Source organism: Hemiscyllium ocellatum, chromosome 9 (genome assembly GCF_020745735.1).
Source record: "Hemiscyllium ocellatum isolate sHemOce1 chromosome 9, sHemOce1.pat.X.cur, whole genome shotgun sequence".
Taxonomy (NCBI): Eukaryota; Metazoa; Chordata; class Chondrichthyes; order Orectolobiformes; family Hemiscylliidae; genus Hemiscyllium; species Hemiscyllium ocellatum.
In genome coordinates this window covers 113,318,608-113,343,442 of record NC_083409.1, presented here as the reverse complement: position 1 = coordinate 113,343,442, position 24,835 = coordinate 113,318,608, and the positions used below count along the sequence as shown (strand labels likewise).

Genomic DNA, 24,835 nt, shown 5'->3' with positions numbered 1-24,835 from the left:
CTAATTTGATTCAGTCCACATTTTCTCAAGAAATAGATGAAAGCGCTGAAAGCTGCAAAGGCTATCGATGCCAACAATGCTCCAGCAATGAAGACTTAACCCCAGAATTAGCAGTGCCTTTGGCCAAGCTATTCCAGTCCAGCGGGGAGAAAGTGAGGCATGCAGATGCTGGAGATCAGAGCTGAAAATGTGTTGCTGGAAAAGCGCAGCAGGTCAGGTAGCATCCAAAGAGCAGGAGAATCGATGTTTCGGGCACGAGCCCTTCTCCAGGAATCTTCCAGTCCAGCTACAACATCTACCTCACAATGTGTAAAATTGCCCAGGTTTATCCTATCCATGAGTCCAACCCAGGAAATTAGTGAAGTATCAATTTCATTGAGTTTTCATGAAGGATTTCTCTCTCTGGGGCTTAGCAAGTTTTCTTGCTGCATCTTGCCAACCCTGCCTCATTAACTATCTATCCACCTCCACTGGCAACCTCTTGTCTGATTTTATCTCCATTCCACTACTTGCCATAATCAGAACAACTGTCCATTGCCAGGATATCCCTAAATGGATCAGAATTCATAGCACCAATGTTTCTGCACCTGATCAAGCTCTGTCAGTCTGGATCTGCCCTGCATGAGAGAAAATCGGAGCCCCACTTTGCAGGCAGGCAGCTGGAGGTGCTACTGGATGGGAAGGTGTAGAAGCGAGACTGGCATGGAGACTACAACACCAAACCAAGCACCTGGCCTGAGTCATCTCAGCCAGTGCAGTCTCAGCCTTCTGGAGGAATGCATAGCAATTTGAAAAAGTCACTCCACTCCACCAATGTAAGGGCCACCACCTTCTCTCCAATACCTCACATTCACTCCAACTTTGCTACGATACCAACCTTCCACCAAGACTCATGCTCTAACCCTCTTGCTATTGTCTGCAACAACTTACCTCACTTGCTCTCACGAGGTCACCCTCTGACACCACTAGGACGGCACAGTGGTTAGCACTGCTGCCTCACATCGCCAGAGACCTGGGTTCAATTCCCGCCTCAGGCGACTGACTGTGTAGAGTTTGCACATTCTCCCCGTGTCTGTGTGGGTTTCCTCCGGGTGCTCCGGTTTCCTCCCACAGTCCAAAAATGTGCAGGTTAAGTGAATTGGCCATGCTAAATTGCCCATAGTGTTAGGTGAAGGGGTAAATGTAGGGGAATGGGTCTGGATGGGTTGTGCTTCGGTGGGTCAGTGTGGACTTGTTGGGCCGAAGGGCCTGTTTCCATACTGTAAGTAATATAATCTAATCTAGTCTTGTATGCCCATTGTGCTGCCTATTCAATTACTCAGAACCCCATCCTACTTAGATCAACAGTAACAGCTATGCCACTTACTTTCATCTCCCCTAATATCTCCTTTCCCTCTTATCCAGGAATGAAACAGCCCCACTATAGACAAGAAGGAGTCAAGACAGGTTGTGGGCTGCCTGACATGAATTTTCTCATCCCTTAGGATGAGATGACCCTGACTGAAACCATGCCAAGTAGTTGATTGTGTTGAAGCCCCTAGTCTGCTATCCGAGGCTGTCCTTGACTTGTGTTGGACCACCCTGAGCAAAAGTTATCTCCCTTAAGTTGCTTGAGAACTGCAGAAAAATAAGACAAAGTTCATTTTGTGCCTGCGTTAAACAGCATGACAATGAATTGGTATCTCTGGCTGAAGGACTATTCAACCTAATGAAAATCTTGCTCTGATGCCTGGAGCTTAGTTAAAACATGCATCAAATTGTTCCCATTGTTGAATGGGAATCATAGAATCCCTACAAAGTGGAAACAGGCCATTTGGTCCATCGAATACACACCAACCCTCTGAACAGCATCCCACCCAAACTCACATCCCTACCTTATCTCTAACTCTGCATTTCCCATGGCTAATCCACATAGTCTGCATATGCCAGGACACAATGGGCCATTTTATCATGGTCAGTCCACCTAATCTGCACATCTTTGGATTGTGGGAGGAAATCGAAGTACCCACAGGAAACCCACGTAGACATGGGGAGAATGTGCAAACTACACACACAGTTGCCCGAGGCTGGAATTGAACCCAGGTCACTGGAGCTCACTGAATCTCTTGCACAATTTTCTCACAGTTCTTAACATAGCCCACATCATTCAGGCCTCTGTAAATTCCACCCATCCTTTCCGCATCCAACATTTAGTAATGTACTCTTTCAATCAGATCATCTCATACTGTTCTGAACACCAGTGGAATCAAACCCAGCCTGTCCAACCTGTCCGCTGATTTCAGGTATCATCTAGTCAACCTCCTCTGAAATGTTTCAACCTATCTATATTCATCTGCAAATTTCTTACGTCTTCTTCACCACATAGTTTCATGTCCAACAGTGTCATCCGCAAATTCACGTGCAATGACTTTACACTCCTCATCTAAGTCATTGATGTTAATTGTAAATCATTGAAGCCCCAGCACATAACCCTTGTGGGGCTCCAGCCATCATATCTTGCCAATCAGATAACTGTTTCCTGCCAGCTATCCATTCTAATATGTTAGCCGCTATTTGATGAGCTTTTATTTTCTGCAAGAACTTGTGATTTGGCAGCTTATTAAATGCCTTCTGGAAATCCAAGTGTGGTATGTCTGCAGGCTCCTCTTTATCCACAGCATGTTACCCCTTCAAACAATCTAGAGACTGCTCTCCTGATATCAGTCTGAGTTTAATATGACTTGTTTGCATTGTTAAATATATGTTTACATAAACTGTATCCTTGTGTTTTATCTCTGCAGTAATTTCACGGTTCTTGGATACTGATCAGCTCCTGTCTGTCCTAGTGCAGATTCCAAAGCAAGACACTGTATGTTTCTTATGTTACTTTCTCTATGCTGTTTGAGAATTTTTAAAATTATGTGTAGTTCTAATAAAGTTTATAACACATTCAGACCTTTTTCACTTTTCTGTCAGAAAGGAGCTCCTGTGATTATTTGCCAAACCATGAATCATAGAGTGCCCATGACGTATTTTCTGATCCACATGTTAGTTCACTGAGCTAACTGGCCTTAAAACGTTTATTATATCAGCTGTCTAATATGGATCCATGCCATGCTGCCCTCTAGAGCTTTAAAGTGTACGTTATAAGATATGTTTTTTAAGCATATTTGACTCAGACTTTTACATTCCTTTAAGTCAGGGATTGTTAGTTCTAATTGTTGATGGCAATTACAAAATATCTTGAGTTTACTTAACAGGTACAGGCAGCTGAATCCAAGATCACAAACCTAATTTACCTGAAGCATACTTTGGAGTTAGTGGAACCACTGCAGGTATTGACTGGAGAAAATGTGTACATAAAGTGGGTGAGCAACCAAAGAAGAGTGTATATTGTCAGTGTGATGACTTTATTGAAAAGGATGAAATCAATGCAATCAGATTTTTCATGGCGTATAGGAATAAATGAACACAAAAGCAAAATACTCAAGATACCAGAAATCTGAAATGTCATATATACTCATGTACAGGTCTAATTTTGAAGATGGCTTTTGAAAGCTGAAATTAGGGGGTTGACTAATACACAGGCACAAGTTTTTAGGGGCTGAAATTCATGCTGCTCTTCTTAATGGTATTAACTTTTGGATGTGTAGTGAACAAAGTGCAATAAGTACCGATAGACTTACTATTGGTTTGAATGAATGTATCAAAATGTTCTGTAGTAAGCTTAATGCGGTAAGTAGAGTTATGAATGAATGAATAGAGATGTGATACCGTAAACAAAGAGCGTTGAGCAGAGTTACCAGTCTAATGCGATTTAATGTGACATTGTAAGGTCAACTTATACGATATAAGATATATGGAAAATACAAGATTTTTTTGGCCTTAAATAAGAGATCAATTTATAAGTGAGATTGATCTGTACAGGAGTATATACAGTAAATAAGGTTGACAATCTCAGCAAGTCAGAAAACATCTCTGGAGAGAACAGCTGAAAAGTTCTGATGTAAGGCCACAGGCCTGAAATGTTAACTCTGTGTTTCCCCTCCATTGATGCAGCCTGAACTACTGAATATTTCCAACACTTTTGTTTTTTTTAAACTAGGAATAAGCATAACTGTGTTACCTACTCTATTGGGTACAGATTTAAACTTTACTTTTGGTCGGTGTGATCCAGGTTGTGTGGCTCCAACATAACGTGTTACATTAACCACCTTCCATTAACCCATTTAATTAATGCATTAACTTTCCTTTGGAATGTCTGCAGATTATAATCTTGCTCATCTGCACTTACATCTCTTCATATATGCTGTGATTAGATAATCTTTTAACCTGCATCTAATGCAGTTAAACCAGTTTTAGTTCACAGTTGCATCAGCCAAAACTGACTGTAACAATACATCAACCCTATGTTGACTCCAAGTTGCTTTATCAATTAAATCGCACCATCTCTCCTTCACATGGTTTATAGAGCTTCCAGAGTACCAATGTACCATCTTCCTACAACAGTGTGTGGCTCTCTCTTAAGTTAATCAAGTATGTCAATCTTCAGCCATCTTTCCTGAGGACTCATTACTCTCTGTTGCAATAGAAACTTTCCTAAACTTTGACCTAAGCTAGCCTTTTGCAAAATATACAAATATTTCATCACCTCTGAACACCACACATGGCTTGACAATGATGTACTTTCATCCATGAACCAGAGCCCTAAGTTTGTTTTGTATTTTTCATTCTTCATGGAGTTCAAGAATGCTGGTGAGGCCAACATTTATTGCTTATGGGTAATTGTGCATAATATATGAAGCATCATATCTCTCTCCCTCTCAAAGGTCCGACTGCCTCACTATCACTCACCACATCCCCAGGCAATCTCATCACAGATCTTGCATGGACTTAGTTTGGTCATTTTATTTGGTGTTGCCCAGAGTTCTTGTTGGACATTAGGCGATTTCTCCTGGATGACTTCAGCTAAGTTTTCTCTTTAATGTCCTATTCATCCACTCCTCCATGCCTGAGTTGCAGGGCTGATGGGGGATGTAGAAGTTTTGATCAATCCCCGGTAATTTACAATCTTCCTGAATCACTCGTCTTATAAAATGTGTTCCCTGATCAGAATCCATCTGTGATGGTATTCTCCATCTAGGGATTATCATTACTGGAACAACAATTGTGGCTTCATAGTAGCATGTGAGATAGGTTTGTACCCACCTCATAAATTGATCAATAATAACCAAATAATGAGTCTTTCCTTGACTTGGTGTGAAAGCTACTTGCAATTGTTCCCAAGGTCCCAATGTAGCTGATGTCACATTGATTGATATTCCCAGATTGTGTTGGGCACATACAAGGCATTGCTGGCAATTATTTACCCTGTCTCTTTCCATTCCCTGAATTACTAGCATCTGCTTATCCTCCCTTATGTGAGGATACTTATGTTCTTCATGCTTTATAAATCTTTATAAGGTCACATCTAAACTTCCTATGCTCCAGTGAAAGAAATCCCAGCCTATCCAGTCTCTCCCTATAACTCAAACCCTCCAGTCCTGGTTACATCCTTGTAAGTCTTTTCTGCACCCTCTCCAATTTCATGATATCCTTCCCATAGCAGGGCGACCAGAACCATACACATTATTCCAAAATTGGCCTCACCATTGTCCTGTACAATCTCATCATGACATCCGAACTCTATACTCAATGGTCTGAGCAGTGAAGACAAACCTGCCAAACACCTTCTTTACCACCCACCTATCAGTGATGCAACCTCAAGGAACTATGCACCTAAAACCCCTAGGTCTCTCTGTTCAACAACATTACCCACGGCACTATCGTCTTACCAAAATGAAACATGTCACATTTATCTCAATTGAACTCAATCTGACACTCATCAGCCCATTGGCCCAATTAATCAAGATCACTTTGTACATTAGATAACCTCTTCATTGTCTGTTATACCACCAATTTTGGTGTCATCGACAAACTGTTCCTATCCTTCCTATGTTAACATCCAAATAACTTATATAAATGACAAACAACAGTAGGTCCACCAAAACCTGTGGAACACTGCTGGCCACAGGCCTCCAGTCTGAAAAACAATCCTCCTCCACCATCCTCTGTCACCTACTGTTAAACCATGTTTGTGTCTGTAGTGATTGGAACGAGGGCAAGGTGGATCCCATTGAGTATGAGAACCCTGATTGGGGTTGTTAACCTGCACTAATCAGAGAGTGGGGGCTTACAGATATAAACAGTAGTCTCTGTTTCCTTCGTGGTGGTGGAAAATAAATAAAGATTTATGCATTTGTTTTTCACTGTGTCTCACACCTGCACACATGCAACATGGGTGTTGGCAGAAAATACAAGCACTACTGCTGTTAGGCGGTAGAGAGGGGGTAGATTAAAAAAAGAAAAAGAAAAGAAAACAAATATGAACAGTAGTCGCAGAAATTCTCCTCATTCTAGCAACTGGCTCTAAGGTAGCCGGTCATAGTGCATGAACTGTGCACGTGTAAATGGAGGATGATTATTTATTGGCCTCCATTTCAGTCCATTGACAAGCTGTCCCTGAATTCCATGTGATCTAATTTTACTAGCCAGTCAACATGCAGAACCTTAGCAAAGGCCTTGCCAAAATCTATATAGACAATGTCAATGGCTCTGCTTTCATCTATCTTCTTGGTCACATCCTCAGAAACTCAATCAAGTTTATGAGACAGTATTTCCCACCACAAAGCCATGCTGACTATTCTTAATGAATCCTTGTCTTTCCAAATGCATGCAAATCCTGTCTCAGAATCACCTCCAACAACTTAGCCACCATTGACGTCAGACTCACCAGCCTATAGTTTTCAGTCTTGAATTTTGTTTCATTAACATTCCAAGAAACAAAACCAAAAAAATTGTGAATTCTTTTCAGACGGAATTCCGTTTTAAACGGGTTTTTCAGGGGCGACAGTGAATGGCTGGGGATTTTTAAATTCTAAATTTAGAAGTTAAAAGATTATCTGTATTTTAAAGGGCTTTATTTTTACATTGCAGAAGTTTGTTTTGAAAAACTAAGCAGTTTTTTAAAAATAAGTTGTGTTTTCATTTTGGGGAGTTCTACACGTGGTCAAATCTGGAGAAGATTTTCTTTGCTTCGAGGAATTTATTGAAGAGGAATCAGTTTTTATTCATTTAATCAGCGGAGCAGTTGATTTTATTAATATTTTATATGTTTGATATGTATTTTTAAAATTTTTTCATTACAACATTATTTTCTGTAGGTAATGAAAGGTAGTTTATTTTATATATCAGGTGTTATTGAAAGTTCCTTTTTTTAGTTTTAATGTTATTTTGGACACGTGAGGTACAAAATAAGATGGTTAATAGGTTTAGAAAAGCACGATCAGTCAAAGAGATGGGTGACAGTTGGGCGTGGCAAGAAGATAGTTCAAAAGTCTCCGCTGGCTATTCCTCTATCAAATAGATGTTCAGTTTTTGGAACTGTTAAGGAGATTGTCTCTCAGAGGAAAATGGAAGGGGCAGTCAGTTATTGGGTACATGGAATGATTCTTACTTTGGGCAGCATTTGACAAAATTTAGTAGAATTATTCTTATAGGGAACATTCCTGTCAGGGGCATAGATAGGAGATTCTGTGGCAGTATAAATTTGGGTAGTTTGTTGATTTTGTGGTGCTAAGATTTAGAGCGTCTCTAAACGTTTCAAACATATTGTTAACGCTGAAACTGAGAAGCCAGAAATGATTGTACGCATTGGTAGGGAATTTTTAGGGAAAAGATTAAAGCAGTACAGACTGAATTTAAGAGGTTAGGTAGAAGATTAAAAAATAGAACCTTAAAAGTAATAATCTCTGATTTACCCCCAATGCTAAACTCAAACGAGAGAAGTAATAAAATGATTAAGGAGCTAAATCAATGGCTGAAGAGCTGGTGTATTGTTCAGGATTCAGGTTTTTGGACAATTGGAATATCTTTCGGGATAGAAAAGACATGTTCAAAAAGGATGAGCCTAACCTGAACCAAAATGGGACCAATATTTTAGCAGCGAAATTTGCTGGTTCCATTAAAGGAGACTCTATACTGATTGAAGGGGGAGTGGAGGAATTCTAAGTAGCAGCAGTGTAAATAGAAGGTTTGTTGGGGAAGGTTCTGAATGTGAAGAAAGCACGTCAATAACAAAAGAAATTCAAGAGAGAATCAGAGTACATAGTAACTCTGAAGAACTAAGAACAAGGAGTCTTGTAGGTAAGGCTGATGAACTCAGGGCATGTTTAAGAATATGGGATTGGGACATCATAGCTATTACAGAAACTTTGCTGAGAGATGGACAAGACTGGAAGCTCAATGTTCCAGGTTTTAGAAGCTATAGAAGGATAAGAAAGGAGGTGGGGTTGGCATTTTTGATTAAGGAATACATTACTGCTGTTACTAGAGAAGATATCTTGAAAAATCATCCAGTGAAAATATATGGGTAGAAGTAAGAAAGGAAAGATCATCTTTATGGCATTATGCTATACGGCCTCCAATAGTAAGAGAGAAATTTGGAAACAAATATGTAGGGAGATCTCAGATATATGTAAGCATAATAAGGTTGTAATAATGGGGAATGTTTCCAAACATTGAATGTGGCTACCATAGTGTTAAAGGTTTAGATGGTGAAGAATTTGTGAAATGTGTTCAAGAAAGTTTTTATCAATTTGTGGATGCTCCTATTTGAGACGGAACAAAATTGGATCTTATTTTGGGCAATACAGCAGGGTCAGCAACTGAAGTAAAATTCTAGCAATCATAATTCTATTAGTTTCAAAATGGTTGTGGAAAATGATAAGCTTTCTGTAAAAGTTAAAGTTTTTAACTGGAATCAGGCAAATTTTAATGGTTATGAGACAAGAACTTTCAAAAGTTGATTGAAGTAAACTGTTCACAGGTAAAAGAACATTAACAGGTGGGAGGCATTCAAGAGTGTGATGATGAGAGTTCAGAGGCATTATGATCCTGTAAGAGTAAAGGAGAAGGCTGGTAAGATTAAGTAACAATAGATGATATATTAGAATAAGATTAAAAGAACCTTATCAGAATAGACAACTTGGTTCAATTGAATTTCTGAATCAATATAAAGAGTGTAGGAGCATTCTTAAGAAAGAAATCGGAAGGCAAAGATGGAATATGAGACAGCATTGGCAGAAAAGGTTAAGGATAATGCAAAGAGATTCTCAAATACTGTACATTAAGAGCAATAGAGTAACTAGAGAGAGGGTAGGGTTTCTTTAAGATTGAGGAGGTTGTCTTTGTGTTGAACCCCAGGAGACGGGGGAAGATGAGTTTTTACTGTGGAAAAAGAAATGGAGTATAGAGAATGTAGAGAAATAAACTTTGATGTTTTAAAAATGTTCACATTACAGAAGAGGAGGTTCAGGAGGCCTTAGAGAATACAAAGGTGGATGAATCTCCAGAAACTGACCTCATGTATCCCAGCATATGTTGGGAAGTAAGGGAAGAAATTGCGAGACCCCTTGCAGAAATATTTACATCATCTATAAATATGGGTGAGGTGCCTGATGACTGGAGGTTGTACGGAGAAACCGGGGAATCATAGACCTGAGTCTGTCTTTGGTTATGGATAACTTATGGGAGGTGATTATAAAATATAGCATTTCTGTGCATTTAGAGAGGCAAACATTGATTAGGGATGTGTAGCATGGTTTTGTGTGAAGTTTTTTGAAGAAAAGATTGATAAATGAAGTGTTGTAGATGTTGTTTATTTGGATTTTAGTAAGGCCTTTGACAAAGTTCTGCATGGTAAACTAATTAGTAAAATTAGGTCACATGGGATTCAGGGTTAGAATACAGAACATAAAACAGTACAGGCACCTCAGCGCTCGATGTTGTGCTGACCTTTTATGCTACTTTGCGATCAAACTAACCTATATACCTTACATTTTACTAACATCCATGTGCCTACCCCATATGTATCTGACTCTATGACCGTGCACCCACTGTGCTCTGTGTAAAGAACCTCCCTCTGACATCTCCCCTATACTTCCTCATCACCTTAAAATTATGCCCCTGTGATAGCTGTCTCCACCCTGGGAAAAAGCCTCTGGCTATCCACTCTATCTATGCCACTCATCATTCTGTACACCTCTATCAAGCTACCTCTCATCTTCCTTCATAAGACATGCCTTCCAGTCCAGGCAGCATCCTGGTAAATCTCCTCTCTAAAGTTTCCACATCATACCTATAATGAGGTGACCAGAACTGAACACAATATTCCAAGTGTGGTCTAACCAGGGCTCTATAAAGCTGCAGTATAACCTCGCAGCTCTTAAACTCAGTCTCCCTGCTAATGAAAGCCAACCCACCATATCCTTCTTAACAACCCTATTAACTTGGGTAGCAACTTTGAGGAATTGAAGGATGTGGACCCCAAGATCCCTCTGTTCCTCCACACTACCAAGAATCCTGCCTTTAACCCTGTGTTCTGCATTCACATTCGACCTTCTAAAATGAATCACTTCACACTTTTCCAGGTTGAACTCAATCTGCCACTTCCCAGCCCAGCTTTGCATCCTGTCAATGTCCCGTTGCAACTTACAACAGCCCTCCAGACTATGCACACCTCCACCAACCTTCGTGTCATTGGCAAACTTACTAACCTATCTTTTCACTTCCTCATCCAACTCATTTATAAAAATCACAAGGAGCAGAGGTCCCAGAACCGATCACTGCATAACACCACTAGTCACCAAGCTCCAGGCTGAATACTTTCCATCTACTACCACCCTTAGTCTTCTTTGGACCAGCCAATTCTGTTTCCAGACATCCAAATTTCCGTGTATTCCATGCCTCCTTACTTTGTGAATGAGCCTACCATGGGGAACCTCATCAAACACCTTGTTAAAATCCATATACACCGCATCCACTTCTCTACCTTCTTCAATGTATTTTGTCACATCCTGAAAGAATTCAATAAAGCTTGTGAGGCATGACCTGCCCCTCACAAAGCCATGCTGATTATCTCTAATCAAACTATGATTTTCCAAAGAATCATAAATCCTGTCTCTCAGAATGCTCTCCAACAATTTGTCCAACACTGATGTAAGACTGACTGGTCTCTAGTTCCCAGGGTTATCCTTATTCCTTTTGTTAAATAAGGGTATAACATTTGCCACCCTCCAATCATCTGGTACTATTGTGGACAGTGATGATGCAAAGATCATCGTCAAAGGCGCAGCAATCTTTTCCCTCGTAGTAACCTTGGGTACATCCCATCTGGCCTAGGAGACTTATCTATCCTCATGTTTTTCGAGACCTTCAACACATCTTCCTTAACATCAACCCTTTCAAGCATATCAGTATGATTCACGCTGGCCTCTTGAATGACAAAATCACTCTCACTAGTGAATACTGAAGCAAAGTTGATTTTCGGGACTGGAGACCAATCACCAGCGGTGTTCCATAGGTCTCAGTTCTGTATCCTCTTTTTGTCATTTATATAAATGATTTGGATGAGAATATAAAAGGCATGATTAATAAGTTTGTGGACAACTTCAAAATTGGCAGCGTAGTAGACAGTGAAGAAGGTTTTCTAAGGTTACAAAGGGATTTTGATCAAATGGGTCAATGGGCTGAAAAATGGCAGATGGAGTTCAATCTGAATAAATGCAAGCTATTGCAGATTGGTAAAACAAGGCTAGAGCTTATACAATTAGTGGTTGGGCCTTGGGTAGAACAGAGGGATCTAGGGGTGCAGGTGATTAAAAAGGCACTTGCCTTTATTACACAGTCCTTTGAGTATAGGAGTTGGAAAGTCATGTTGAGGTTGTACAGGACATTGGTGATGCCTTTTCTGGAATACTGTGTCAAGTTTGGTCACCCAGTTATAGGAAGGATATTATTAAGCTAGAGTTCGAGAGGCGACCTACTAAAAGTTTATAAAATAATGAGAGGTATAGGTAGAGTGAAGAGTTGTCTTTTCTTTAGGATGGGGGATTTCACGACTAGTGAGCACATTTTTAAGGTGAGAGGAGAGAGGTTTAAAAAAGACATGAGAGGCAAATATTTACACACAGGGTGGTTTGTGTGTGGACTGTACCTCCTGAGGATATGGGTACAATTTCAGTGTTGAAAAGATACACGAATAGGAAAGATTTGGAGGTGTATGGGCCAGGAGCAGGCAGGTGGGACTAGTTTAGTTTAGGATTATGTTCAGCATGTTCTGGTTGGACCAAAGGATTTGTTAATGTGCTGTCATACTCTTATGACTCTACAACAACCTTTACCATCCAAAACATATTCTTAAAATATTCTCATTCAGTTTAATTCCAGACACTTCTGCTTGTTCATTCTTCACACTTAGGTACTTTAATCTTCTCAAGTAATTTACCAAATTCCTTTAGAATTTCCACATCTCAAGTTTTAATTCAAATTCAAATAAGTGTTGTTGAATTAACAGGCTTACTTTCATTTTAAATTTCCTCTTTTTTTAAACTTGTTTCCATAGAAACTAATTTTGTGTATTGTTGTTTGTGTGTGCATTCAATATTTTTAAAATCCCTTGTCTTTGATGTCTTTTTGTCAGGATGCCTTCCAAAAAACAAAATAAAGAAACTACAGACATACGAGTTGTGGTCATGTATACTTCAACATGCATGTCATTTTATTTGAGCTATTTAAATAAATTCCATTTTAAACTTTGCTGATTTCTCTGCTGGAAACATCTTTTATGATTTTGCTTCAGACTTTGGCCTGCTTTGCACTGTCTTTCAGCTCACCTTTTCCTCCATATGTTCACAGGAGTCTGACTTGCTTTAGCTTTCCCATCTCATTAGCATGGTTTTGCATTTTCACCTGGCACTCACTGTCTTGAGTCCTCATTCAGGTTCTTTAGATCTTGGCTATGTCAGTTTGGCTCTCTGACCTAGCTATGGGTGACAAATGAGAATGTACTCACCTGAGTCCCAGGAATGTGACATGAAATCTTACTGATATGTTATCATTCAATTTGACCAGCTGCCAGGAGAATCCGATAGAGAAAATATCATTTTATTTGAATAAATGCAAAGAGAGTCAACCTTATCAGTCCAAGATTAACTCTACAAAGCCCCATAAGTTTCCAGGTGTTATATACGACAGATCACGTATTAAACTCCTTATCTGGTCAATTCCCACTGGATGCCGACCAGATGTCCTAGTGTTAGTTTACTGATTGCTCATAGTTCATACAACAGGCATATTTGTATTTTACCCAAGGCCTTCTTCATTTTTGCTGTTTGTGTGATCTGTCTGTCCCTACTCATGCCCTGCATCACTGGCCTAGCCCTTTTGTGTATTTTCATCCTTTAGCCTGTATCAATAGATTTTTAAGTAGCGTGGGTAAAAGGGAGCCTGACATATACATTACACTCAAATTTCCAGAGGATAATTAATAAGGTGCCACATCAAATTTTATTGCAGAATTTAAAAGCTCACTATATAGAGGATAACATAGTATGGATAGAAGATTAGCAGGCTTGCAGAAACAGTATACATAAACATGTTTTTGTCTGATTGACAGAATATGATTGCAGACCCACCGGGTTCTGCACTGGGACTGCAACATTTAATTTTCATCATGATTTAAATGAGAGGAGTGACGATCTGGTAGCTAAATTTAAATAAACCAATGGGGTGTGGAAACGTTTGCGGAAGAATTATAGGTTGAGGAAGTGAATTAAAATATAGCAGATGGATTGTAATTGAGGAATGTGTGATGTAGTTCTCTGTTTTGCATGGAAGAAGGAGTAAGCAGAGTATTAATTAAATGGAGAATGGCTGTGGATTACTGGAGTGCAGAAGGTTTTAGGTGTTCTAAGGTATGAGTCACAAAATGTAAGTATGCAGGTCCAGTATGTAACCCAGAACACTAATGAAGTGTTATCCTTTATTATGAGAGGAATTGAACATAACAATAAAGATGTTATGCTTCAGTTATACCTTGCATTGGTGAGACCACATTGCAAATACCATGTTCAGTTTGGTCTCCTTGTGGAAGGATGTACAGGTGGTTCAGAGAGGTTTTCTAGGTTGATCCCTAGAATAGACAATAGGTGCAGGAGTAGGCCATTCTGCCCTTCGAGCCTGCACCACCATTCATTATGATCATGGCTAATCATCCTCAATCAGTATCCTGTTCCTGCCTTATCTCCATAACCCTTGATTCCACTATTCTTGAGAGCTCTATCCAACTCTTTCTGAAACGAATCCAGAGACTGGGCCTCCCCTGCCCTCTGGAGCAGAGCATTCCACACACCCACTACTCTCTGGGTCAAGAAGTTTCTCCTCATCTCTGTCCTAAATGGCCTACCCCTATGAGCGGATTATCTTATTAACATTGGTTGGACTGGCCTAGCTTATTTCCATTGGAATTTAAAAGAGTGAGGGTGACTCAATTGAAGTATATAAGACTCTGAATGATTTTGACAAGATCGACACGGAAAGATTGTTTCCTCTTGTAGTTGAGTCAAGAGCTAGTGGGCACTGTGTTAAAATTAAGTGTTGCTATTTTAGGTGATAAATGAGAAGAATTTTTTTTTCTCTGAGTTCATAAGTCAGAGTTATACAGCAATGAAACAGACCCTTCGGTTCAACTTGTCCATACTGACCAGATATCCTAAGTTAATCTAGTCCCATTCGGCCTATATTCCTCTAAACCCTGCCTATTCATGTACCCATCCAGATGCCTTTTAAATGTTGTAATTGGATCTGTCTCCACTACCTCCTCTCATAGCTCATTCCATACACTCACCATCCTTTCCATTAAAAAGTTGCCTCTAAGGTCCCTTTTGAATCTTTCCCCTCTTAAATCTATGACCTCTAGTTTTAGACTGCCCTACCCTTGAAAAAAGACCTTGGCTTTTCACTGTATTTATGCCCCACATGATCCTATAAACCTCTAAAAGGTCACCCCTCAGCCTCTGACGCTCCAGACAGAAAAGCCCCAGCCTATTCAGACTCTCCCTACAGCTCAATTCCTCCAATTCTGGCAACATACTTGTAAATCTTTTCTGAACCCATTCAAGTTTAGCAACTTCTTTCTATAGCAGGGAACTCTGCCTCAGAAGGTGGAGGTGTTGGAGTAATTAAGTCTTTTCAATGCAGCATTAGCAAGATTCTTATATAATAAAACAAAAAACTGTGGAGTCTGAATGTCTGAAAATAAAGCAGAAATTGCCAGGAAAACCCCACAGGTTTGGCAGTATTAGTGGAGACGAAAACAGAGTTTATATGATAAGCTCGGTGCTCCTTCATTAGAACTGATAAGTGGAGTGTGTGGCATAGGAGGAGTGAGTTGATAAGTGGCAGTGGAGCCCAGAGAGAAAGTTTTTTGATGGCAAGTCAAGGAGGACAGATAGGTGAATTTGGGGACTGTGAGTGGATGCAGATGAATTGCCAGTGCTGAAAGCAAACTATGTTATGACGAGACCTGGGGTGTGAGGGTGGATAAAAGACAAGGAAAGAAGAGTTCAGGCTCTAAAACTATTGAACTCGATTTTGAGTTCTGAAAACTGCTAGGTCCCTGAGGGTACAATGAGATGCTATTCTACAAGCTTGCACTGAGCCTGTCTGGAACACTGCAACAAACCTGAGATAGAAATATTGGCATGGGAACATGCTGGTTTGTTAAAGTGGCAGGTAATTGTAATCTTGGGGTCGTTTTTGCAGGCAGAATATAAGGTTTCAGCAAAGCAGTCACCCAGTCGAAGAAACAGCATTGTGAGCAGCAAATATAGTATTCTAGATTGAGTGAGTGCAGGTAAATCACTGCTTCATCTGAAAGATATGGCTGGAGCCTTGGATAGGGAAGAGGTAAATAAGTACTTTCTGAGATTGTGTGGGGAGGTGTTGTGGGGTTTGGAGAGGTGTTGGAAGTGGAATAAGAGTAGACCAGGGTGTCCCAGAGGGAACAGTCCCGACAGAATGCTGACAAGTGAAGGGATGGAATATACATCTGCTAATGGCATCTCATTGGAAGAAATTAAGGCGTTTGATTCTTTGGATGGGGTTGTAAATTGAGGACCAGGAGGACCTTATCATGGGAGGGATCAGAAGAGGTGAGGTGTGAAATGTGGGAAATGGGTTGTATATCGCTCAGTGTTCTGTCAACTACGGTAGCAGAATATTTTCAGTTGACAAGAAAAGTGGACATTGCTTGCAGAAGATGGCATCTCAAAACAGATATAGTCAAGTGGAGAAACTGAGAGAATGGGATGAAGTGCTGACAGGAAGCAGGGTGTGGGAATGTATAGTCCGTATAATTGTGGGAGATTAGGTTTGTAATGGTTATTGGTGGCCAGCCTGATCCCAGGGTAGAAACAGATGTCGAGGAAGGGAATGGAGGAGTCAGAGTTGGACCGGGGCAGTTGAGAGTAGGGTGGAAATTGGAAGCAAAATTAATACATTTTTTCCAATTCCAAACAAGAGATGGAAGCAGAATCAATGATGTCATCAATATATACAGAAGAAAGAGTTGTGGAGAGGGACCCAAGTAGGATTTTAACAAGGAATGTTCCATGTATCCTACAAAGAGACAGGCATATTAGCAGTTTATGCAGGTACCCATGGCCACACTTCTGATCTGAAGAAAGTGAGAGGAGTTAAAGGAGAAGTTGTTCAAAGTGAGGATAGCTTGGGCAGGCAGAGGAGTGCAGATAGGTTCTTATTAGGCATGGGAATCACAGATTATTAGGGAAGATGGAATGTGGAATTCAAAACACAGATAGATCAAACATAATCTTAATGAATGGCTGAACAGAGTTTAGGGGCCAAATTGTCTCCTTGTGCTCCTATTTTGACTGTTCATGTGTATGTTGTCTATTCCCCAGGACCAGGACCTCTCTTGTGTCCGAACTGCAAGAAGCCTAATCAAATGGTTCCTGGGACTTCTTGTGTCCCGGATATATAGGTCCAGAAGCGTTCAACTACTTTCTCATCAGCATAGCTAACTATAGCACTTTTTCTGCATGAAGCCTATCCTTCTCCTCTTCTCCATCTGACTCACTAACCAGTCACAGAACTTTCCTTTTATGACCATTTTGTCTCACGCTCAGGCTTTTCCTCCACCACCAGCACACAGGTGCACCACTCTGGGGATGGCTGAGCCCTACACGATATCTGAAGTTGCCAAGAATTGGGAAAATTAAACTGAGTGTGTATAACCTATCTTAATTTGTGCATGTGCTAAACTCAGAGTATGCCAAGAATAAAATCCTTGGTCCATACCCATTAAAAAGTAAGAGTTAAAAAGTGTGGTGCTGGAAAAGCATAGCAGGTCAGGCAGCATCCGAGGAGCCCTGATGAAGGGCTTCTGCCCAAAACATCGACACTCCTGCTCCTCGGATGCTGTCTGACCAGCTGTGCTTTTCCAGCACCATACGTTTTGATTCTGATCTCCAGCATCTGCAGTCCTCACTTTGTCCATTAAAAAGTAAGGTTTTTTTTTAACTGTTTGTAAACAAATATTTGAGAAAGTAGTGAACAGATTTCAATAAAAGCTGGTAGAGAGATATGTTATAGCCCAAGGAAGAACTTTGACCAAGTTCAGCTTTCTGAAACTTTTTAGTGGATGGGTTAACTTTGGGAAATACTGTTTGTTTGAAAAAAAATGTTCTAGTTATAATGATGCTGATTGTTTTTAAATAGTGTGGATTGTTTCTTTTATTGTGGTAGAATCTGTCACAGGTGTCAAAATGACGGTAGAGGTTGCAGTGTAGATTGTTGGGTGTGATTAGATTAGATTACTTGCAGTGTGGAGACAGGCCTTTCGGCCCAACAAGTCCACATTGAAGCGCAACCCACCTAGACCCATTCCCCTACACCTAATGCTAGGGGCAATTTAGCATGGCCAATTCACCTAACCTGCACGTTTTTGGACTGTGGGAGGAAACCCGCGCAGACACGGGGAGGCGGGAATTGAACCCAGGTCTCTGGCGCTGTGAGGCAGCAGTGCTAACTACTGTGCCACCATATGTCTGAAACCTCCTCAGAGAGGTGGAAGCTGTTGATAGAAATGTTTAATTTTCAGCTTTTTGGTTACAGAGTATCAAAGGAGAGAACAGCCTCAAGGAAGAGCTATGTGGTTTTAGTAACATGGAATTAATAGTGTAGTGGTGTTGGGGGGGGGTGGTGGGGGCGGTGGTGTTGCCTTCTGCTGACTGTAATCTTCCTTTTTTAGCAAGGTGCCTCCTCCCTCATCCTTATTTTTGAATCTCCCACACAAGTAAGAAAATGCACTATTTCTACTGTGTTGAATCCCTTCACTAATTTAAATGGTGAGAGATGATGGTAAGAGGAGTAAATGAATATTTATTTTAGAGATTGAAGAGAAAAACTAATATACTGAAGCATTGGTTTTTGAACTAAGCAACCTTATAGTAGGAACATGAAAGATGTTGTGAATAAGGCAAGAATCAAATTTGACGTGTCAAAGTTTCTCTTCATTAAAATCAGCCAACTGTCTCTTAGAAATGGGGAAGAATGATTTTTCTAAAGTTTTTAAATGTATTCACAATCATTGCTTGTGTTCTACAGGGAACTCTGAAAACTTGCAAGACACCATTACTAAAGGCTTATTGCAGTTCACTGGAAGATAGTAGGTAAGCCAAGAGTGGATGAAGAGGTTCATGTAGTGGTTATTTCATTAAAAACTGCATAAATTAGATCAATGACTTAACCAGGTTTATAAGTATCAAACTGACAACTCAGAACTGAGAAGAGAGTTTGTTTGGCGGAGGACTTGCACGTGATGAAACTGAACATAATTACTTTTAAATGACTGTAACAGTTACCATGTTTCCTGACTGACTGCCAGACTCTGAAGTGTGCAATTGCAATGGGAGGAAGTGTGGTGGTGGTGATAGGGTGAAGGGCAGGGGTGTCAGTCTTTTACCATTATATGGTTGGCCAAGTTCAGGCTGATGGGTACTCTTGCTGACCCAAATGCATGGCACTAAAGGAAGTTACCTCATGGATCCAGCTTTTCTCACCTCCTTTAATATGTAGCATTTCTGGCATCCCAAGAATCCCAGCTTGTAGAAGTTCAAAATAAAACATAAGTTGAAATGGAACCACACACCCTCCCAAGTTATTTTGTTGTGAACATGTTACTGACCTTTAGACAGCTGCAGCTTATCTCAGAGCTAATTAGAACTTGCTTAATGGGAGACCATTCTTGATGGTAGTTTTCATTTCTTAATTTAATTCACAACCACCTTGGAAGACTTGACAACTTGAGTGTGCTCAGACTTGAACACATTACTTCAGGTGGCTTCTGATCAGTGACTTGGAATGATGTAACATAACTTTTATGCTTTCCATATTTTGTTCCAAGTTCAGAAAGTTCATTGAGGGCGGAGTATTATTTTACAGCTTTCTTTGATTAAAATTTTCACTTCTTAAAATGTATGTTTTGAATAATGAATTGCATTGAAAATTACAGATTCAACCTCATTTTAGAGCAAATCAAAACTGTCATTAACGATGATACCAGGTACATGAAAGGCTGTTTAAACATGAGGACACAGAAATGCTATGCTGTCAGACCAAATATTAACGAATTCCTTGATATCGCTCGGCGCACATACACAGAGATTGTTGATGATGTAGCAGGTATTGTTTCCATATTTTGATAATGCTGTGCCTGACAAGTGAAGCTGTAATTGTTCATAAACAAATTTTTTTTCTTAAACTGGGTTGGATTTCCACTTTAAGATTGTGCAGCTATAAATTCAGTCAAATAATATTTGCATAATTACAAACAGTAAATCTTCTATGAACCAGTTGCTGCAATAGGACAAAGTAATGCAATTTTTATTTTAATTTTCCATTAGAAGCACCTTATATACCCAAGTAATCGTTGATCTCATGTAAAAGTCAATCCCTGACTTTTGACAAAAAAATCTAACATCTTTCTGCAGTTGGTCTGATATAACGTGATCTCATGTGATCTTGCTGTTATAAGAAAATCGTGCAAAATCCGCAACATTTAAACTAATGGGGCTGAAATCACATTATAGTTGATATAGGTTAGGAAAGTTCTACAAATAACGGTCTAAATTCTTCAGTCGCTTTAAAGCCAATTCGCATTGAAGAAACATGTGTTACAGCAGAACCTACTGTATTTACCACCTGCTTGCTGCTGACGTCCTGGTGATTTTTGTATTCACTCGTGGGATATGGGTGTTGCTGGATGGATGTATACATAGCTTATACAGGTGCAAAACTGTTCAACTCTTCATGTTGGTGAAGAATTGCAAAAATGCTTTTTGATTCTACTTTTAGGGATGGTATTGGCAAGAAAAGTTTCCAATCTGGCAACTATATGATAGCATGATTATTGGAAAGCATGGGTTCAACTTTCTGAAAATGATTCTAATGTAAACATCAGCTCCCCCCCCCCCAACTTCTTGGCTAGAACTTTATCTTAGAATCTCGACTTTTAACATGGGGTTACATCAGTGGTGACCTGATGTACTTAATTTTGCGGTCAGTGGCAAATCAGTGTTGCTCACCGCTGTCCTCAAAGAAGAGCAACTTATAAACATCCACCAGTTTGTGGCATGTATTTCCCTTTTCCCAAATGACAGTTTAAGTCTGGAGTAAAGCAAAAGTGATCTCTCGGAGTCAGGGAGTAGTGATATCATCAAGCTCAGTCAACATCCAATAATATTGAAGGACTCCCCTCGCAGCAACCTAGGAAATTGAAAAGACTTCTGATTTTGATTATATCATAATGGATGCTAAAAGATTGTAAACAAATTTTAGCAAAATTATTTATTATTTAAAAATTTTATATATATTTTAATCATTATAGAGATTTGACTTTAGGTTTCAAGATCAGTGAGGTGTTTAACAGTTATCAGTGCATGTTTAGGCTTCAGTCAACAGATGTGACCTTTTAGCAATCGTAACAGCATAAAGTGGGTGGTTTCATCAGTTCAGTGGTTGTTTGGGATTACATTTGAGGAGGACTTCGACAGTGCAACCTCTGGTGGAGTGTTAAGTGAAAGACAGCACATTCTCGATTCTCATGTTATTTTGCACATGTGCAGACTTCTGAAGTTGCAGTTAGTTTCAGTGGGCCAGTGACACCGAATGCTGACAGCTTCTCTGTTATTGACATTGCAAAGCCCAGGCCATTATTATTTTAGCTGAAAATGGGTTTATCAACAAAAATAAATTTGTGAAGTCTAAGCTTTTCTTCACCTATGAATGGCTTGATGTAAACTCACTGAAGTATCAGTGGAGAGACAGAAATGGAGTTAACATTTCAGTTTAGATGATATATTATGTAAAGAGCAGTACAAAACTGATGTGATTTGAGTTGAATCTGTGCGACATAAAAATGTGGTTATAGAGAGCTGTAATTTTAGGCCCCAGACATTAGCTGTCTGGTCTTAGAAACATTTTCCAACGGAAAGTTGCTAACAAGAATTAGTGTGAATTCTGAAAGAACAGTAAAGACTTTGCAAGGTCTTGTTTGCCATTTGCAAAATGAAAGTTAACATATCTCTAAAGTAATCATTATTGGCTGAATACCAGAGATTTTGATATGTCTGTGCTCGTCTTACAAAATTCCTGAGTTGAAATAAATCGTGAAAATAATACTGGTATTGCAACACAGAAACAAGCCATTTGGCCCCTCAGGTTTATGCTTGTGTTTAAACTCCACATGAACTACCTCCTCAGTACCCCCCACATTACATCCAGACCTTTTACCATATCCTTTCCTTCTTCCTCTAGGTGCTTATCTAACTTTCCCTTAAATATGTCTATGCTACTCGTTCCAATGTCACTTAAAAAAAAGTTTGCCGTGTGTGGGTCATTGCTGCTGTGTTGGGATTTGCTGTCCAAATATTGGTCGCCATGTTTTCTACATTATATCTCACCACATCTTAAAAGCACTTATTTGGCCATAGAACTTTGACACATTTTCAGGTATTAAAGATGTTATAGAAATGCAAGACTTTTCAAAAGATTCTTCATTTGGAACTCTTTTTCTATCCATTGCTTCATTCGATATATTCCTTCCACTGAATTAAAACAACATAGATTAAATTATAATTGATATCTGGACATTTCACCATCTTCGTTAGACAAGAGTTGCTTCTATAATCAATTTTATGTTCAGCTGAAGGCATCCTTTTTTGATGAATCTGTAAATGAAGATGAATAATTTTACTTTTTCATTTTAAACTGAGTAGGAATGATAACACAGCTGGGAGAAAAATATAACCTGCCTCTGAAAACTAGCTTCAGTACTGCCCGAGGATTCTTCATTCAGCTGAACTGTGAGGGAGCTTCATTCCCTAATGGGCAATTGCCATCAGAGTTCATGAAGGTGTGTTAATCACTGCAACTTTTATTATATATGTCACTGTTTTGTACCACATCATTAAGTTCCAAAGGATCCTAGTTATAATAAAGAATATCTTTCTAGTGGCAGATATCTGGGGATGACAACCTTCATAGTGGAAATATGTGGCTGTATTTCCTGTTTTCAACAAGAATAACTTGCATTTCTGTGGTACATTTTACTTAGTAAGACAATCACAATGTAGTATCAAACAACATTTGACATCAGGCCACAAAGGGGTTAAGAGATATGACTAAAACCTTGGTCAAATAAGTAGGTTATAAAGAACATCTTAAAAGAGCGATAGCACTCTCATTTTGAGCCAGATGACTGTGAGATTAAATTCAAATCCAGAGCACAAAGTATGGCTGACATTCCAAATCCAGTGTTGAGAGAGAACAATGTATAAGAGGGATAACACTGAGGGAATCTTCACTGTTGGATGAGCAGTGTGAGGGACAACTGCTAGCCTTTAGCTGAGATGTTCTACAGGTTTTTTCTATCATGGGAGGACATTAGGGTATCATGGCACTACCTGGAATGAAAGGAGAGTTTTCACAGGTGCTATGTCCAGTATTTATCCCACATCCTAAAATGGTTAATCTGGCCATTTATTATTGCATGCTGTTGGTGAAAGTTCGATTTCTGTAAACAGACAATCACTTTTCCTGTACTTGAATTGTGATCTTCTTTAATTTATTCATAGGCGATGACAATATTTATTGTCCATTGGTAACTCTCAGACAGTGAAGATAAAGTGCTTCTTGAACTATTGCAGTCATGGGGTGTAGGTATACACCCACAGGGGTGTTAGGGGGGGATTTTCAAGAATTTGACCCAGCAGTAGTGTAGGAATGGCCAACATAGTTCCCTAGCTGGATGTTGAATGGTTTGGAGGAGAACTTGCAGATGGTTATTTTCTTTGTATCTGTTGCCCTTCTCCTTCTAAGTGTTAGAGGTCACTGATTTGTAAAATCATTTTGAAATGCTAAGTTGCTGCATTGTGTCTCATAGATGATACATACTGCTGCTGTGCGTTGGCAGTAGAGGGAGTGAATCTTAGTGTGTTAGATGGTATATCTGTCATATGGGCTGGTTTGTCCTGCATGGTGCCAAGCTTCTTAGGTATTATTGGAGCTGCACACATCTAGGAGAAAGTGAGGACTGCAGACGCTGGAGATCAGAGCTGAAAATGTATTGCTGGAAAAGCGTTGCAGGTCAGGCAGCATCCAAGGAGCAGGAGAATTGACGTATTGGGCATGAGCCCTTCTTCATTCCTGAAGAAGGGCTCATGCCCGAAACGTCAATTCTCCTGCTCCTTGGATGCTGCCTGACCTGCTGCGCTTTTCCAGCAACATTTTCAGCGCTGCACACATCCAGTCAAGTGGATCAGATTCCATCAGACACCTAAGTTGTGTTTTGTAAGACCAGGCAAGTGAGAACCTGGTTTGAAGTGTGCGTACTTCAACGCGAGGAGCATCCGAAATAAAGTGGGTGAACTGGCAGCGTGGGTTGGTACTTGGGATTTCGACGTAGTGGCCATTACAGAGACATGGATAGAGCAGGGACAGGAATGGCTGTTGCAGGTTCCGGTATTCAGATGTTTCAGTAAGAACAGAGAAGATGGTAAAAGACGGGGAGGTGTGGCATTGTTGATCAGGGACAATATTACAGTTGTAGAAAGGATGCTTGGGGACTCGTTAACTGAGATGGTATGGGCTGAGGTTAGAAACAGGAAAGGAGAAGTCACCGTGCTGGGAGTTTTCTATAGGCCTCCGAATAGTACCAGAGATGGAGAGGAAAGGATAGCAAAGATGATTCTCAATAGGAATGAGAGAGGCAACTATCCAAATATTGACTGGGATCACTACAGTACGAGTACTATAGATGGGTCAGTTTTTGTCCAGTGTGTGCAGGAGGGCTTCCTGACACAGTATGTAGACAGGCCTACAAGGGGTGAAGCCACTTTAGATTTAGTACTGGGTAATGAGGCTGGCCAGGTGTTAGATTTGGAAGTAGGTGAGCACTTTGGAGACAGCGATCGCAATTCTGTCAGGTTTACTTTAGTGATGGAAAGGGATAGGTGTACTCCACTGAGCAAGAGTTACAGCTGGGGGAAGGGAAATTACGATGCAATTAGGAAAGATTTAGGAAGCGTAGAATGGGGATGGAAACTGCAGGGGATGACCACATTAAAAATGTGGAGCTTATTCAAGGAAAAGCTCCTGTGTGTCCTAGATAAGTATGCACCCGTCAGGCAGGGAGGAAGATGTAGAACGCGTGAGCCGTGGTTTACTAAGGAAGTGGAATCCTTGGTCAAGAAGAAGAAGGCTTATGATAGGACAAAATGGGAAAACATAGGGTGCTTGAGGGTTACAAGGAAGTCAGGAAAGACCTAAAAAGAGAGCTCAGAAGAGCCAGAAGGAGACATGAGAAGTTGTTGGTGGATAGGATCGGGGTTAACCC

General features: G+C 40.1%; 1 protein-coding gene across 1 annotated transcript in view; it reads left to right on the top strand.

Moving 5' to 3' along the window:
• The window catches only part of msh4 (mutS homolog 4), a 126,851-nt gene that overhangs the window by 55,811 nt on the left and 46,205 nt on the right, over positions 1 to 24,835 (top strand). Inside the window, exons 8-12 of the mRNA XM_060830028.1 lie at positions 2,781 to 2,848; positions 3,240 to 3,314; positions 18,547 to 18,611; positions 19,454 to 19,623; positions 22,218 to 22,354. Coding sequence (XP_060686011.1) covers positions 2,781 to 2,848; positions 3,240 to 3,314; positions 18,547 to 18,611; positions 19,454 to 19,623; positions 22,218 to 22,354 — 515 coding nt within the window. The remainder of the gene's footprint in view (positions 1 to 2,780; positions 2,849 to 3,239; positions 3,315 to 18,546; positions 18,612 to 19,453; positions 19,624 to 22,217; positions 22,355 to 24,835) is intronic.